Source organism: Thermobia domestica, chromosome 6, assembly GCF_964235325.1.
Source record: "Thermobia domestica chromosome 6, izTheDome1.hap1.1, whole genome shotgun sequence".
NCBI classification, from domain to species: domain Eukaryota; kingdom Metazoa; phylum Arthropoda; class Insecta; order Zygentoma; family Lepismatidae; genus Thermobia; species Thermobia domestica.
Window position 1 is genome coordinate 172897075 of NC_137459.1, and position 16011 is coordinate 172913085.

Consider the following 16011-nt stretch of genomic DNA (forward strand, 5'->3'; position numbering starts at 1 on the left):
AGCACGACTCAAGAATTAGAAACAAATAAGATTGTTTAGGAAAAATTGATTTTTTCAAAAGAAAAAAAAAAAAAGGATGACAAACCCCTTAAGATCACAATGGAAAAGAAGAGAAATAAGATACATAGAAATTCGGAAATATGACATGTAATGTTCTGTTCAGAGAATGTAAAGTTAATATATAAATAAGTACGAAAGAAGAAGAAGCTAAATGGAAGAAACAACAGAAACATAATACAAACCCCACAAAGGAACATTACACATGACACCTTGGAATGACATACAAATATTAAAGAACAAGAAGGTCAGACGATGATAAGAATTTGAAAAGAACTAAGAATGATAAAATAAGTGAAATACAATTAACGATGAATCAGAATGAATGATTAACCTTTAGTTTACCATTGACAGTACACTGTCAAAAGTGTACATCCGTTCGTCCCGCTGCCACTGTACTGACAGAGGCGAAAGGTCTACTTTTACCAGCGACACACCGGTTGAGAACCAACCTTTTTGGTTTCTTTCAGTATGGACTATCTCTTCATACAATAAGGCACATCATTTTAAAAAATAAGTGTGCTGTTCCTACTTTTTTCTAGCTTTTAACAGCAATAAAAATTTAGGTTTGTGATTTTTAAAAAGAATGGCTTTTAAATTTTAAAAACTCTACGTTTCACAGGATTTTATAAATGTTTCGCAGGGAATGTCATGGTGATTCAACGTATAGTACAGTCCGCATTGGAAGAAGGCGAAGAAAACTCTTCTTTTTTTTTTACCACAGCTAGGAGTGCGGGGGGGAAGAGTGAAATTGAGAAATCGTGTTTTCCTCCCTGTGTAGACTAAACATATCTCGACGGAAATAATTTATGAGCCACGAGCAGGAAGCTATGTTATCTCCAATTCGTTTTAACAAGTGGGCTATATACACAATTTGCCCTCTAACCCCCCACCCCTCACACCCACGAGCTCAAACTGCGCTGTTTGTTCCTCGTGTACAAATCCATGTGGTTCATTTTCCGGTGTGTGTGTGTGGATGGAATTCTTTTACGCAGAAGAGAGTAGAATCAAGAGTAGTAGGTTCGCTTACATTTCGAGATGGCAGCAACAAGCCTTTCCAAAGAAGAAATTCAAGAAGCCCTCTGGGAGGAGACCGACACAGAAGATGTAGATGATTTGGACGTTAGTGACAATGACGAACCAGACATCGAACCCGAGACATTGAGTGAAGACGATTCCGACAGCGACGACGAAACACGTCCAGACTACAGGCAGTGGATTCGACGGGACAGATCTAAACCTTCCCCTACACCTTTCCCTTTCACTTTGCAAGCTGGACCAAAGACCGACAGACTGACTGCATCCTCAAACCCCATTGACGCTTTTTGTCTATTTTGTGATGGTGATTTCTTCAACATGTTGTTGACAGAATCGAATAGGTATTATCAACAACATGTTGCAAGACACAAGCCATCCAAAATAGAGCCACCCATTACGCTGGAGGAACTGTATCGTTTTTTTGCTATCCACCTTAGTATGGGACACAACAGACGAGACAGGTACTCAGACTATTGGAATCGGTCCGGCATCATGTTCTCTCCTTGGTACGGCGAAAATCTTTCCAGAAATCGTTTCTTTCACATTTTACGCTTTCTTCACTTCTCTGACAATAGCAGACCACCTAACGTGAACGACCAGTCCTATGACCGCTTCTGGAAACTGAGGGACGTTTTCGAATATCTACGTGACAAATATGATAAACTGTACCAACCGACAGAAAACTTATCGCTTGACGAAGCCATGATTCTGTACAAAGGTAAAGTGATTTTCAAGCAATATATCCCGAAGAAACGCAAACGATTTGGGGTGAAACTCTACATGCTTTGTGATTCTAAGGGGTATGTTGTCGATCAGATCGTTTACCTTGGCAAAGATAAGACCAGACAGACAACAGAAATGACTTCAACACACGCATTGGTCATTGAACTGACACAGAAAGTTCAAGGAGTTGGCCATAAAATTTTTATGGACAACTTCTTTTCCTCTCCTGATCTTTTTGACGATCTTGCAACAAAGCGTACGCAATGTTGCGGGACCGTCAACAAGAACAGACGTTCGATGCCTGACGACTTCAAAGACCGCTTTTTCAAAACAACACGAGGGGACATACATGTACGGACCAGGGATGACTTATGTGCGGTTTGTTGGAGAGATAAACGAGACGTTTTTCTTCTGACAAACTTTCACAACTTTCCTGTCGACGGTAACTTCCTTGACGAACATAAAAACGCGATCAAGCCGCACATTGTTCTGGAATACAATAAACACATGGGTTACGTTGACAATGCTGACAAGATGACGAACACGTATAACGTGCGAAGACGGACAATGAAATGGACAAAGAAGGTTTTCTTCTACCTTCTTGACCAAACTATTTTAAACTCTTTCATTCTGTTACGTTTCTTTCGACCTTCCCCTGCCTTACGAGACTATAGACTACAACTGATTTACGAACTGGTGGCTCTGGGGACACCACCAGTTCCAGGACCGTCGCACATAATAAGTCGACCTCCACCTCTAAAAATACAAAGGTTGGAAGCTGCCAATTCTAAACATTGGCCCAAGAAAGTTCACGAATGCAAGGACTGTGTGGTGTGCTCCAATAGTAAAAAAAGGAAGAGATCAAATTATGTGTGCTCGGAGTGTAAGGTTCACCTGTGCGTTGATCCATGCTTCGGGGTGTACCACACGCGACAGTGACCCACGTGACCCTAAGGGACCTGAGTGCATTGTACACAAGCTGTGACCAGGCTGTTGGTAAGTACAAGTACTAACTTTCATTTATATTGCATAATTTTACTTCTTTGTCAATGTCTATAATAAAAAAAAGGCATTGGATTGTTACTGGAGATATGTGCAATGTTTCAGAAGAAATATTTATAGTGAAAATACTATTTGATTTTAAGACCTAAACCAAAAAGATTTCGCATTCGGAAGGATGTACGTACATTTTCAATACAATTCTTTACAAACAATATTGAAAAGAAGGGGGTTGGGGGTGTTTTCACCCCCAAATTTAGCATTTTTTTTAGATTTTTTTATCTTTGGCGCCCCGTGGCGCCCCCTGAGTTTCTACCAAGTATGTCAAAGGACTCAAACATTATACCAGGGACCTTCCTTAAGAATACAAAAGTGATTTCATAACTTAGTCGCATTTCGTAACGTCAGAAAAAAATGTTTTCTGGTACACTGCAATGACATAAATTTTACACATTTTTTTCGCATTTGCAAGGTGTCAGAAAATAATTTATAGAAACATTACTATTTCATTCTAAGACCTCAACCAAAAAGATTTCGCATTCGGAAGGATGTACGTACATTTTCAATGCAATTCTTTACAAACAAAATTGAAAAGAAGGGGGTTGGGGGTGTTTTCACCCCCAAATTTAGCATTTTTTAAAGATTTTTTTATCTTTGGCGCCCCGTGGCGCCCCCTGAGTTTCTACCAAGTATGTCAAAGGACTCAAACATTATACCAGGGACCTTCCTTAAGAATACAAAAGTGATTTCATAACTTAGTCGCATTTCGTAACGTCAGAAAAAAATGTTTTCTGGTACACTGCAATGACATAAATTTTACACATTTTTTTCGCATTTGCAAGGTGTCAGAAAATAATTTATAGAAACATTACTATTTCATTCTAAGACCTCAACCAAAAAGATTTCGCATTCGGAAGGATGTACGTACATTTTCAATGCAATTCTTTACAAACAAAATTGAAAAGAAGGGGGTTGGGGGTGTTTTCACCCCCAAATTTAGCATTTTTTTTAGATTTTTTTATCTTTGGCGCCCCGTGGCGCCCCCTGAGTTTCTACCAAGTATGTCAAAGGACTCAAACATTATACCAGGGACCTTCCTTAAGAATACAAAAGTGATTTCATAACTTAGTCGCATTTCGTAACGTCAGAAAAAAATGTTTTCTGGTACACTGCAATGACATAAATTTTACACATTTTTTTCGCATTTGCAAGGTGTCAGAAAATAATTTATAGAAACATTACTATTTCATTCTAAGACCTCAACCAAAAAGATTTCGCATTCGGAAGGATGTACGTACATTTTCAATGCAATTCGTTACAAACAAAATTGAAAAGAAGGGGGTTGGGGGTGTTTTCACCCCCAAATTTAGCATTTTTTCTAGATTTTTTTATCTTTGGCGCCCCGTGGCGCCCCCTGAGTCTCTACCAAGTATGTCAAAGGACTCAAACATTATACCAGGGACCTTCCTTATGAATACAAAAGTAATTTCATAACTTAGTCGCATTTCGTAACGTCAGAAAAAAATGTTTTCTGGTACACTGCAATGACATAAATTTTACACATTTTTTTCGCATTTGCAAGGTGTCAGAAAATAATTTATAGAAACATTACTATTTCATTCTAAGACCTCAACCAAAAAGATTTCGCATTCGGAAGGATGTACGTACATTTTCAATACAATTCTTTACAAACAAAATTGAAACGAAGGGAGTTGGGGGTGTTTTCACCCCAAATTTAGCATTTTTTCTAGATTTTTTGATCTTTGGCGCCCCGTGGCGCTGCTCGGTTTGTACCAAGTATCTCAAATGACCCCCAAAATTATAGCAGAGACCTTTGGCAACAAAATGCTTTTTACTTTATGTCTCTATACGCAATAGTAGTTATTTTAGAAGCTTTTCTTTCATACACTACAAACTGTTAAAAATCATTTAAATTTCCCGCGGTACGGAGAAGCGTACACCCTGCTGGCCGGCGGTAAAGTAAAGGTTAATAAGTAACGAATGGGAAATAAGCTGAGGAGAAGAAAGAAGAGAAAATAAAATTAAATGAAAAGAAAGAACGAATAAAAAGCAAGCAAAAAGGAAAGGAGTACTCAAGATGAGAAAGTAGATGGGTAGACGAACAAACCTAAAAAAAATAAAAATCTGAATGCTTTTTTTTTTTAAAAAAAAAGAGACCATTCTTAACTTTTTTACAAGGACAGCCTGAAAATGTCATTCTCACGGCGCAGAAACGTAACAAGAATATTGTATCTACAATCCTAGACTCATAGAATTTACACATAAAAGGGAAGGAAGTTAAAATATTCTAATTTATCGTATAAAGAAGGCACGTCCCAATGGAAAGGCATTTAAAATCATTAATAATACCACACATTGTGAACTACTTTAAGAAAATCTGAACAAGGATATAAATTGATACAAAGAGAACCTTATATATCAATAAATGCAGGACAATGTCGTTTACTAAAATTAAATCTAATACATTTTGGGATAATCTAATTCAGAAAACTGAAAGAAAGATAAAAGACTTGGACGTGAAATGATTAGCAAGTAACATTTCGAAGTGCATATACTTCATTCTCAGTAAGGCATATGTAAAACTTGAATCATAATTAGATTTGCTGATGGATTTAGGATATCAGAAATAATCCAGACGAACATTCGTAGTTTAGGACTAAATTAGAATATGCAAAGGTTATTTGCAATCTTATAGTAACAAAATCTAGCCAAGAATTATAATACACAAGGAAACAGAATATCAGCTACGTGCAAGAATTCAAATACATTGATCGTTTCTTTGGCTCCTGTATTTCGGGCATTGTGTTTCTTTGCTGGTGTATCTTATAAAATTCGATGCCTGTTTTACTGTTTGTTTTTTTCTGTATATTTATTGGTGTCGGTACTAGTTTTATCTATGAAATGTGTTGTTTTAACTATTTTATAATATCTGCTTGCGATGTTTTATCTTTTATTTTATTTTTCGTAGGTTTTTATTTGCTTTCTTCTATAATATTTCTTTCTCCTTTTACAATATTTATTGCCTTTTATGATATTTATTTTCCTTTGAATGTTTATTTATACATTAACTTTTGTTATTAATTTTAGCTTAGTATTTGTTTGCGACAGCAATTTAGGCCACGAATCTGCGTCGTGTGAGGGACAATAGCTCAAATGCTGACAATGGTTTCATAGAAAAAAATAAGAAGTGATCGATTAAAAAATGATGCCATCCTTTCCTCCCCACCTGGTGGGTCGGATAAGAGGGTGGTCATTGTGGGAAGTTCAAGTGCTTATCATGTTTTTATATATCTGTTTCTTTCTGCTTTTTCTTGCCTTAGATATAAGTTTGAACTTAGGTAACCTAAGAAATGAAAGATGTTATTTTCAGGCACTGATAAGGTTGTGGTCAGGTAATCAAAATAGTAAAACTGATATGTTCGCTTGCACAACTTATATGTGCTGGGAAACAAGGCAATGTCAGTATCGAAACTAATCAAAATCAAACGGATCAAATATAGGTCATGCAAACACAGTATATGTTAAAGTAGTTTTGTTAGCTATAGAATCTACTACAGGAAAGCAAAGTTGGAAGTTGAATAAAGAACTCAACGTAAAAGCAAAAATTTCCATTTTCGTTATTACACAAAGGAAGATGGGAGAAAATGCACCCCAAGAAGACAAGTTCGCTTGAATACCTAGTTGCAATGTTCGAGAATTAATATTTACTTTACAAATAACCTAATATGAATATGATGCAAGTATTAGTATAAACTTTATATTTGATACACATACACTCTCGTTATTCTGGACATCTGAAAGAACTGCAGCTAGAAGTATCTAATATAGAGAAGGATTTTGTTCTAATTCGACTTCGGTTTGAACAGATAAGGAAAATAGGATGAAACATTTCTAAAACATTACCTATATTTCTTCAGGTTATGCTATGATCTAACTGAATCGTAAAAAGATTTATTTAAATCATTACTCAGATTTTATGAAGACATTTCTGTGAATTCTAAGGATTTTAACAATTTTTACAATTTTTAGGGGCAAAAGAACGATATTAAAATTTGGAATTCCCACTAGTCTAAAAAGTACCATAAAGCAAAATGATCGTTATATTTAAGATACTGTTTATCACTAACGTAAGTCGTTTAACTGCCCGTCGATTGAATCATACAACAACAGTTAACGTTTTCTGTGCTGGACAATATCTCGAAGAAAAAAAATATTCTGCTTAATCATTATTTCTAAATTTGGCTCTATTTTTTAGAAAAAAATAAAACTAGCAAAAATACAGGGAATTCATAGAGATATTCCCTTAGAGAAACGTATCATCTCTTTAAACTTTAGTGAAATTTCAACACACTTGAACCACGAAGGAAGAAATAGTGAATTACAACAAATAAATAGAAAAAGAATCAGACTATTATCACTGACTATCTGATAATAATGAGACAAATTTATATATACGGAAGTATCAAAATTTTTAGAAACTTATTATCATTCCCATATTAAGTTTAAAGTTTGCACCATAAAATCTCTTTTCCATTTCTGCATATGAAAGATAACTTTACACTACCACTAATTTTTCCTGCTAAGTATACACGTAGCTCAATCTCCACGTTGAACTGTTCGTTTGCGCTTGCGCCTCGTAAAGCCTCGGTGCATGTCAGGGACGGGAACTCCAATGAAATCAGCTGACAGTAAATTAAAAAGTTAAACACTATGCTGACGTTCTGCAGCTCTCTGTGTGGGCTGTAATAAGTAATTATTTTTCTTTTCCTTGTTTTAAAAAGGTAGACATCACTTTACCTATTGTTATCATGAAATTTTGTAGAAAATAAATTCTTTTATTACAACGCACAGGAAGTGCTGGAGTTTTGAAATACATAAGTATAATTCGCCACTGAATTTCGGCACGATATACATACAATAATCGACTACATACCTTAGCGACCTGTAGCCACGTAACAAAATCTTTTGGTTCTTCCATTTTGATGAACATTATATAAACTTCACCCTGAAATTGAAAACAGAAGATTATTTAAAAGAAGTACAATGCAGTATGCTAGTAGCAAATTGTACCTTTTGGATATTCACGATCACGAGAAAATCACAGATTTTACAAGACGTCACAGAGTAGAAGAAAGAATACTATTCTCTTAAAAGAGGAAAATTCTCATCTATTGTAATACTCCAACTGTTCAAACAGTTCTCATTAAGTAGGAAAATTAAGGAAAATGTCTTTTAGCTTGGTTTAAAGTAAATCTGAATAACACATAACATAATATAGAAATAGAACAATTACTACGAAAAAAAATGCCGCTTCCAATTTATAAAACCCTGTTCTTAATTGCCTTCTTTCAAAAGGCAAATTTTAAACTATTAGTAGTAATTCTCATTTTCAAAAGGAATTAAATGCTGCAAAGGCGTGTCAGTTGCAGATTAAAAGTCCATTACTCTATGCAATCTTAACTGTTAGAGGATTTGAGTGTGTGTACAAAGAAAAAAACGTTATGTACTATTTTTAACATACTATTACAACACTTAGAGGAATATAGTATGCAGATAATTACAATAAGTATTAATAACGGCAACAGATAAGCTTTTAATCCAACTATGAACCTAACTCACCTTCTTATCGGGTATAAAGTTTTCTTCACATGGCGATTTGCTATGGTCTAATATGGTTCCTTGTTTAATAAGATTTACAATAAGTTCTTCATAATTATCTTTCTTTACACTGAAAATAGAAAAAGAAATAAAATGGGTACATTTTAAATAAATCAAAATTTGATAGTATTGAAGCAAGGTAAATAAAATAAATTCCTGGACTTCTAATAAAGTGAATTAGGTTCTGAAATTATTTTTTATTTTCTACATTTATTGTTTTATTTACATCCTTTATATATAGCTTCGTTCAACCATTTTCACAATTTGATGTTACAAGATCTTATTAACAACTGCATTTAAAAGTAGGAAAAATATCTAAAAGTTTATTTTAGTACATAGAGATTTATTCGTAAGTTGTTGTATATACTGCAACGATAATATGTATATGTTATAAAGAACAATAGTCCGGTACGTAAGATACCCTTTTTGTTGATAAACAGACTTGTAAAGGGCTATCCGGTTTGCCATAAGCACCAGACTGTGTCACGTGATCAGGTCAAAGTCACGTTGCGTGCTAAATCGAGTCTAGAGATTCCAAATCAAGACGTGAGATATTTGAAGCACGTAACCTGCGCGTGGGATGCCCTCGCAATTCGAAGAAGATACATATACTTTATCGTTATTATTGATTTTACTCAAACAACTTGACTTTGACATACGTGCCATATATAATTTCTAAGCTCTTCACTAGTCTTTGAAATAAGCTTTCTGTTAGCCATATCCTTACTGCAATTTTTGGGATATGAGGAGGAATTGTTTCTTTTTCATTGATTTTTCATTGATATTAATATTAATGTTTCGTGCTTCTTGACTATGTTGCATCCATTTTAGGACAACTTGCTTTTGTAATATAGAATCTACATAGCCTCATCTTCATTTGAGCTGAATTTCAGTCATATCTCTGTTATGATTTTTTAGATAAGTGGAGGAATGTGTTTTCATTAATTTTCCATTAACATTAAATTTTTCGTGTTTTATGATTATGTCCCATCCATTTTTTTGGACAATTTGCTTTTAAAATATAAAATCTGCTACATTTGAGCTCGATTTCAGCCAGAGCGGGTGCGGTGGCTCAGTAGTAGAGCGTTCTTCTCTGGTGCATGGGGTTCCGGGTTCAAAACCTGCTCCCATCAAGTGAACTTTGTGGTGGACAAACACCGTGTGCGTGGGTTTCCACGGGGTTCTCCTGTTTCCTCCCACTTTCTTCATTCCACCATTGCATTCATTTCTCATCATCACCGTCTCCTTAGCCTAGCCAGCATAACTGTGGGACGTAAAACTCAAAGATTTCATTTCATTTCAGTTTTTTCAGTTTCAGCCATCTCCCTGTTTTGGTTTTTGGAGACAAGTGGAGTTCTTTGCTTTTAATTTATTTTCCATTGACATTAATTATAATGTTTCATGCTTTTTTAAGTACGTTCCATCCATTTTAGGACAATTTGCTTTTCATATATAGAATCTGCATACTCTTTTACATTTAAGCTGAATTTTAGCCATCTCCCCAAAAGTCTGTTTACATCATTGAAACCGGGTAGGCCCTTTATGCTGTTAAATATTGTGGCCATATTTGTACATTTAGGCTGTTAAGATATAATAAGTGAGAGCACCATCTTAGAAGGATGTGTTTTTGGAATTACAGCTAATAAATGATAAGTATTAAATAAATTCAGTGCCTTAACAAAATAAAAAAATAATTTAATTTCTTGGACTAATTATCGTAGAAAGTTTTGGTGTTAAATAAAGTAAGTTTAATCGAACTGGGACAGCAATAAATCGAACTGAGACTACTCACTGGCAACATTTTTTCCTTTTAAAAAAAACGTTTTCAATGAATGCCGCAACTGACGAAAGATCATTAAGCGTCTTTGTTTCATCTTTTTTGGTGGAAATGTTTGACACTGAGAGCAAGATTGAATGATATGAGTAAATAATACAAATTACGAGTAGACCATTTATCTTAAAACGCCTTGTAGCTTTTATATTAATGAAAAAAAAGCTGGAATTTTGTATCATGCAAACATCGGCAGGAGTACATTGTTCAGCATACTCTGTGATACCACAACATTAAGGGTGTCACGAACCTAACATAAAGGTGTATTATTTTCAAATGGCACTACATCAAGTTATTACACATTTCAAATCTACGTGTTACACAAAAACTTGTAATGTTACATTTAGGACGCTACAGCATTACAAATATCCAAATTTTGGTGTCCTCCACAGCAGTAATAACGCGAATGAGACAGACAGGTCAACGTATATTGAAAGTACGTTCGTGTTTAATACTATGAACATGATGACGGATTTCGAATGAACACGAACAAAGTTACAAGGGATTGAAAATTCGAAAAACTATTTAGATAAGTACCTCATCCAATTACATAGATAGTTTCCTATAGACATTGAAATCATAATGCCATTTGCAGTTATTTGGTATTTCAAACCGTTCTAGAAATATTATGAAAACTGTTAAAGTTTCATTAAAATTATGTAAATCCAAACTTCTGTAATTACAACTACCAATAAAATATTGTTGTAATGTTACAGAAGGAAAATAAATCAAAAATTGTTTTAAACAGTTTCCACAAATACGTGATTTTACCACCTTTATTCGTATCACCCGAATGGTTTGAGATATCAAATTGCCATAAATGGCATAATGATCTTTATATCGATTGAAAATCATCTCCGTAACTGGATGTGATACTTATTTAACCCTCCCTATTTTTTTAAAAAAATAATAATAAATAAATAAATAAAGCTCTTTGAAAAAAATCAACTTTTCAATTCCTTGTGGCTTTGGTTCTATTTCTTCGAAGTACGCCATATGATGACCGTAGTATTCCACATTAAGGAAATTTGGATGCGCATTACTCCGTTCATCTCATTTGCATTATTATTGCTGTAGAACTCTGCAAAATTTGGTTGCTTTTCGATGTTTGTGATACTGTAACATTTTTAGATTGCAACACTGCTTGACAATTGTGATATTGTAAGTTTTCATTTTATATGTAGATTTAAAATATGTAAATATGTAATAACCTAATAACCTGACATAGTGTTATTTACAAAGAATAAAACTTTATGCTGAGTCGACAACACTGTTACTATTGTGTATCACAGGGTACTCCAAGTAATATTCCCCTACCCTTATTTGCACGGTACAAAATTTTAGCATATGATATATATATATATATATATATATATATATATATATATATATATATATATATATACAGTGAAACCTCTACTAACGGACACCTCTATAAAGCGGACACCTCCCATAACGGACATATTTTGTAATCCCCAAACACTGTAATAATAAAGAAACATATTGGCAAACCTCTCTAAAGCGGACGCTCTCTAGTACGGACACGGACAGTCTTTCTTGTCTTTTATAGGTATTATTTACCTCCGAATTACGGACACTTTCTCCAGAAACAAGTTGAAAAGTACAGTAAAAATACACTTTTAGTAATTCATACGTATGTCACCAAGGAAGAACATGAGAGTGTGACAACATTTTGCTTCCTCAACTGTCTGTTCAGCAACCCAGAGGAAGGGTCTCTGTTTCACAACATCCTTATGTCCTTTGCTTGCATTCCACTCCCACCCAACCTGTTTCAGAAACAAAAGTGATTGACAGTTGCCCACTGATTATGATGACACATCATTCTACTGTCCCGCTGGAATCTCTAACGAAGCAGAAGACAAGTTTGGTATTTTTGACCTCGGGGACTCATATTGTCTTTAAAAGAGTCATTACTGGACTGCAATTAACTCACAAATTAACAACAAGCAACACACCGAAAACGTAGTGAGTACCGAAAAGCAGTGTTGGGCAAATTTCAATTGAATTAACAATTAACAATTAATCTGTAAATTTAATTGTTAATTGCAATTAACAATTGAAATAAGTAATGGTTAATTGTTAATTGCAGTTGGCCATTGAAAAAGGAGAATCAATTGCAATTGATCAATTGATTGAAAGTAGTTGCAGTGGAAAGTAATTGCAATTGAATTCTGTAATTCAATTGCAATTGAAATTAATTGGCAATTGATTCAATTGCAATTGATTTCCACAGCAATTACTTTCAATTGATTGATCAATTGCAATTGATTTTCACTGATTAATTTTCAACACTGTAGTTCAGAGAGGGCGTGGGGCAATGAAAACTTTAGCCACGACCAATTGACTCACCACCCGTCGTGACCCACGACCCACCGTGACCCACTCTGACCCACCACCCACCATAAACCACTCTTACCCACTGTGACCCACAGACCCACCAAAACCCATTGTCATCAATTCTGACCCATGATTCATACCCTCTTCTCTACTGACTAAAGAGTTTAAACTTGTAATAAAACAAGCCTATAAAATTATCACTCAACGGAGTTTGAATTTCTACGATCAATCGCTCAAGCACCGCACTAATACAATAACGGCGGATCTGACCTTTCTAATATAAATAAAATAGAGTTTGTTCGTGTGTCTGTCTGTCTCTCTTTGTGCGGCCTGTGGACGAGACGAGTGGACCGAAACTTTTCAAAATTTGGTTACGGGTAGCTTGGTCTAGGCCCCAGACCAAGACGAAGAGTTTTTTTTAATTCCTTACTAGGGGGTCTCCAGGGGACGTTTACCGTGACCGGCCTGGGGACCAGAAAAGTCGACCGAGAGTTACCAAATTTTGGTCAAAGATACCTTGGTCCAGGTCCCACACCAAGGCAAAGCGTTTTCAACAAAATTCGAACTAGGGGTCTCAGGGGGGCGTTTATCGGGACATGTAAAAGTAGAACGATATCAGTGTGGATTTCATAGTTTTCGCAGTCGCTGAGATCAACGGTGAAACTCCGATCGCATTAACTTCCAAATTTACCGTGTTCGGCTGCGGGCCGTGGGTCAACGGGGGGGGGGGGGATACCGAAACGTAAAAGTAATCCAAAATGACCGATATTAGTGTCAAATCCGTAGTTTTCGCTGTTGCTGATATCAATGGCAACACTACCATTAGCGATGACTTTCAAATTCATCCACCGTTGTATGCGGGCCTTGGGTCACCAGAGGGGGGAATTCCGAGACATGTAAAAATAATCGAAAATGACCGATATTAATGTCAAATCCATAGTTTTCGGGATAGCTGAGCTCAATGGTGAAACTCAAGACCGCGTTTACTTTCATATTTAGCCCCCATCAGCTATGAAAGGGGGGCTTTATAAAGGGGATCACGAGACATGTAAAAATAATCCACAATGACCGATGTCAAATCCGTAGTTTTCGCGGTGGCTGAGATCAATGGTGATACTTTCATTGGCGATGATTTTCAAATTTAGCCACCATTGTATGCGGGCCGGGAGTCACCGGGGGTGCGGAATTGCGAGACATGTAAAAATAATGGAAAGTAACCGATATTAGTGTCAAATCCATAGTTTTCGCTGTCGCTGAGATGAATGGTGATACTTCCACAGGCGTTGACTTCCAAATACAGCCCCCACTGGCTGTGGGCCAGAGGCATTGTTTTTTTCAAAATTGGAACCAGAGGATTATAGGGACTTTTACCGGCATATGTAAAAAGTAGCAGAAAATGGCAGATGTTAGTGTCACATTCATAGTTTTCGCGGTATTGGTTGGGGGTTGGTGGGGGCCAGAGGAGATTTTTTCACAACACGAACCAAGGGGGTCTGAGGGGTGGTTTACCGGGACATGTAAAAGTAGTAGAATTTGTGTCGAATCCATATTTATTGGGGTTGGTCAGACTTATAGTGACACTCCCGATAGTGTATACGTTCAAATTCAGCCCCCATCGGCCTTCCCAATGAAAACACATGTACGTTGTTGGATATATATTCACACAAAATATATCCAATTTTAGAAATGTTTCTTAATTGTTCTCCCGTTGTTCAGTTCGTTTACATTGATATTTTATCTGATCCATGCGAAGAACGGGCATAACAGCAAGTACGAAATGGTAAAGTGTTTGTTATGGAACAAATTACAATGAATTCAATTATATAGGTAATAATTATAATTAATAATTATTTCCTTGTTGAATTATAGATACTTTTCAGTGGAAAACTGAATAAAATTTAAAAGTACCAAATCAACGTAAAGTAGACCAACGTAAAGGAAAAATGTATAAAATTTTCCATATAATTAAGCTTACAAACGTAAATGGAAATTTAGCTTAATTACATGGAAATTTTTTGTGTCGTTTTGTGCGCCTATTTCCTAGTTTTCTGCGTCACCGGAAGTGGGTCAATGTTATCCTACAAATATGGCGGAACAAGTTAGAAATGCTGTTCCGTCAGGAACGATTTCGAGGTCGTTTCCTTCACATCATCCTGTGCGTGTTTTCTACCGTTTTGTAAACCTATTTCCACGTTTTGTGAATCAATGGTACGGTAGTGAGTCAAAATGGGCATTGAATGTGGGAAGAAAAATGATCCTCTCTCCCACCAGTATGGAATTTCAAGGTCGCTTTTTCGCATTGTTTAGTGCATGTTTTTACCGTTTCTGCGCATATTTTCACGTTTTGTAGGCCAACGAAAGTGAGTCAAAGACGACCTACAAATATGGCAGAAAAAGACATATCCATTCCACTTTCAAGGTCCATTTTGACCCTCTCCCACTGATGCACAAAGCGACACAAGTCATGCATAAAAAATGTGAAGGAAACGACCTCGACATTCGATGGTGACGGAACAGCATTAAGTTATTCCGCTATACTTGTAGGCCATTTTGACCCATTTTCGTTGTCGCACTAAAGTGGAAATAGGAGCACAAAACAGTACAAAGCAGGCACTATACGATGCGAAAGAAACGACCTCCAAATTCGATAGTGGCGGAACAATGGCTCTATTTCCTCACACATTGATGGACCATTTTGACGCATTTCTGGTGATGCTCAAAACGTGGAAGTAGGCGAACAGAACGGTACAAAATACACACTAAACGATGCGAAAGAACCAACCCCGAAATTGGATAGCGGCTGAACAGTGAGGCATTTAATTCCCACTTTAAATGCACAAGACGAGAAATAGGCGCAGAAAACTTTAAAAAAAGGGCACTAAACGATGCGAAAGTAATGATCTAGAAATTCGATAGTGTCGGAACAGTGGATCATTTTCGTCACACCTTGGAGACTCATCTTGACACACTTCTGGTGACGAACGAAACGTGGAAATAGGGGCACAAAACGTAACAAAACAGGCACTAGTCAATGCGAAAGGAAGGACCTCGAAATCCGGTAATGGCGGAGGAGTGAGTCATTTTCGTCACACGTTGGAGATCCACTTTGACACACTTCTGGTGACGCGCAAAACGTGGAAATAAGGACACGAAACGGCACGAAACATTCACTAGTCGATGCGAAAGGAAGGACCACGAAATTTGGTAGTGGCGGAGCAGTGGGTCATTTTCGTCCCACATTCGAATCCCATTTTGACCGTCTTCCAGTGACGCACAAAACGTCGAAATACGCGCACAAAAGGGTACGCGATGTGAAATTAACGACC

General features: G+C 36.3%; 1 protein-coding gene across 2 annotated transcripts in view; it reads right to left on the bottom strand.

Annotated features, from left to right (window-relative positions):
- The window catches only part of LOC145688337 (protein O-linked-mannose beta-1,2-N-acetylglucosaminyltransferase 1-like), a 312951-nt gene that overhangs the window by 7748 nt on the left and 289192 nt on the right, over positions 1–16011 (bottom strand). For both annotated transcript variants that reach the window (XM_081762458.1, XM_081762459.1), the window contains exons 13-14: positions 8458–8566; positions 7772–7843 (exon numbers count right to left, since the gene is read on the bottom strand). In XM_081762458.1, the coding sequence (XP_081618584.1) occupies positions 7772–7843; positions 8458–8566 (181 nt within the window). The remainder of the gene's footprint in view (positions 1–7771; positions 7844–8457; positions 8567–16011) is intronic.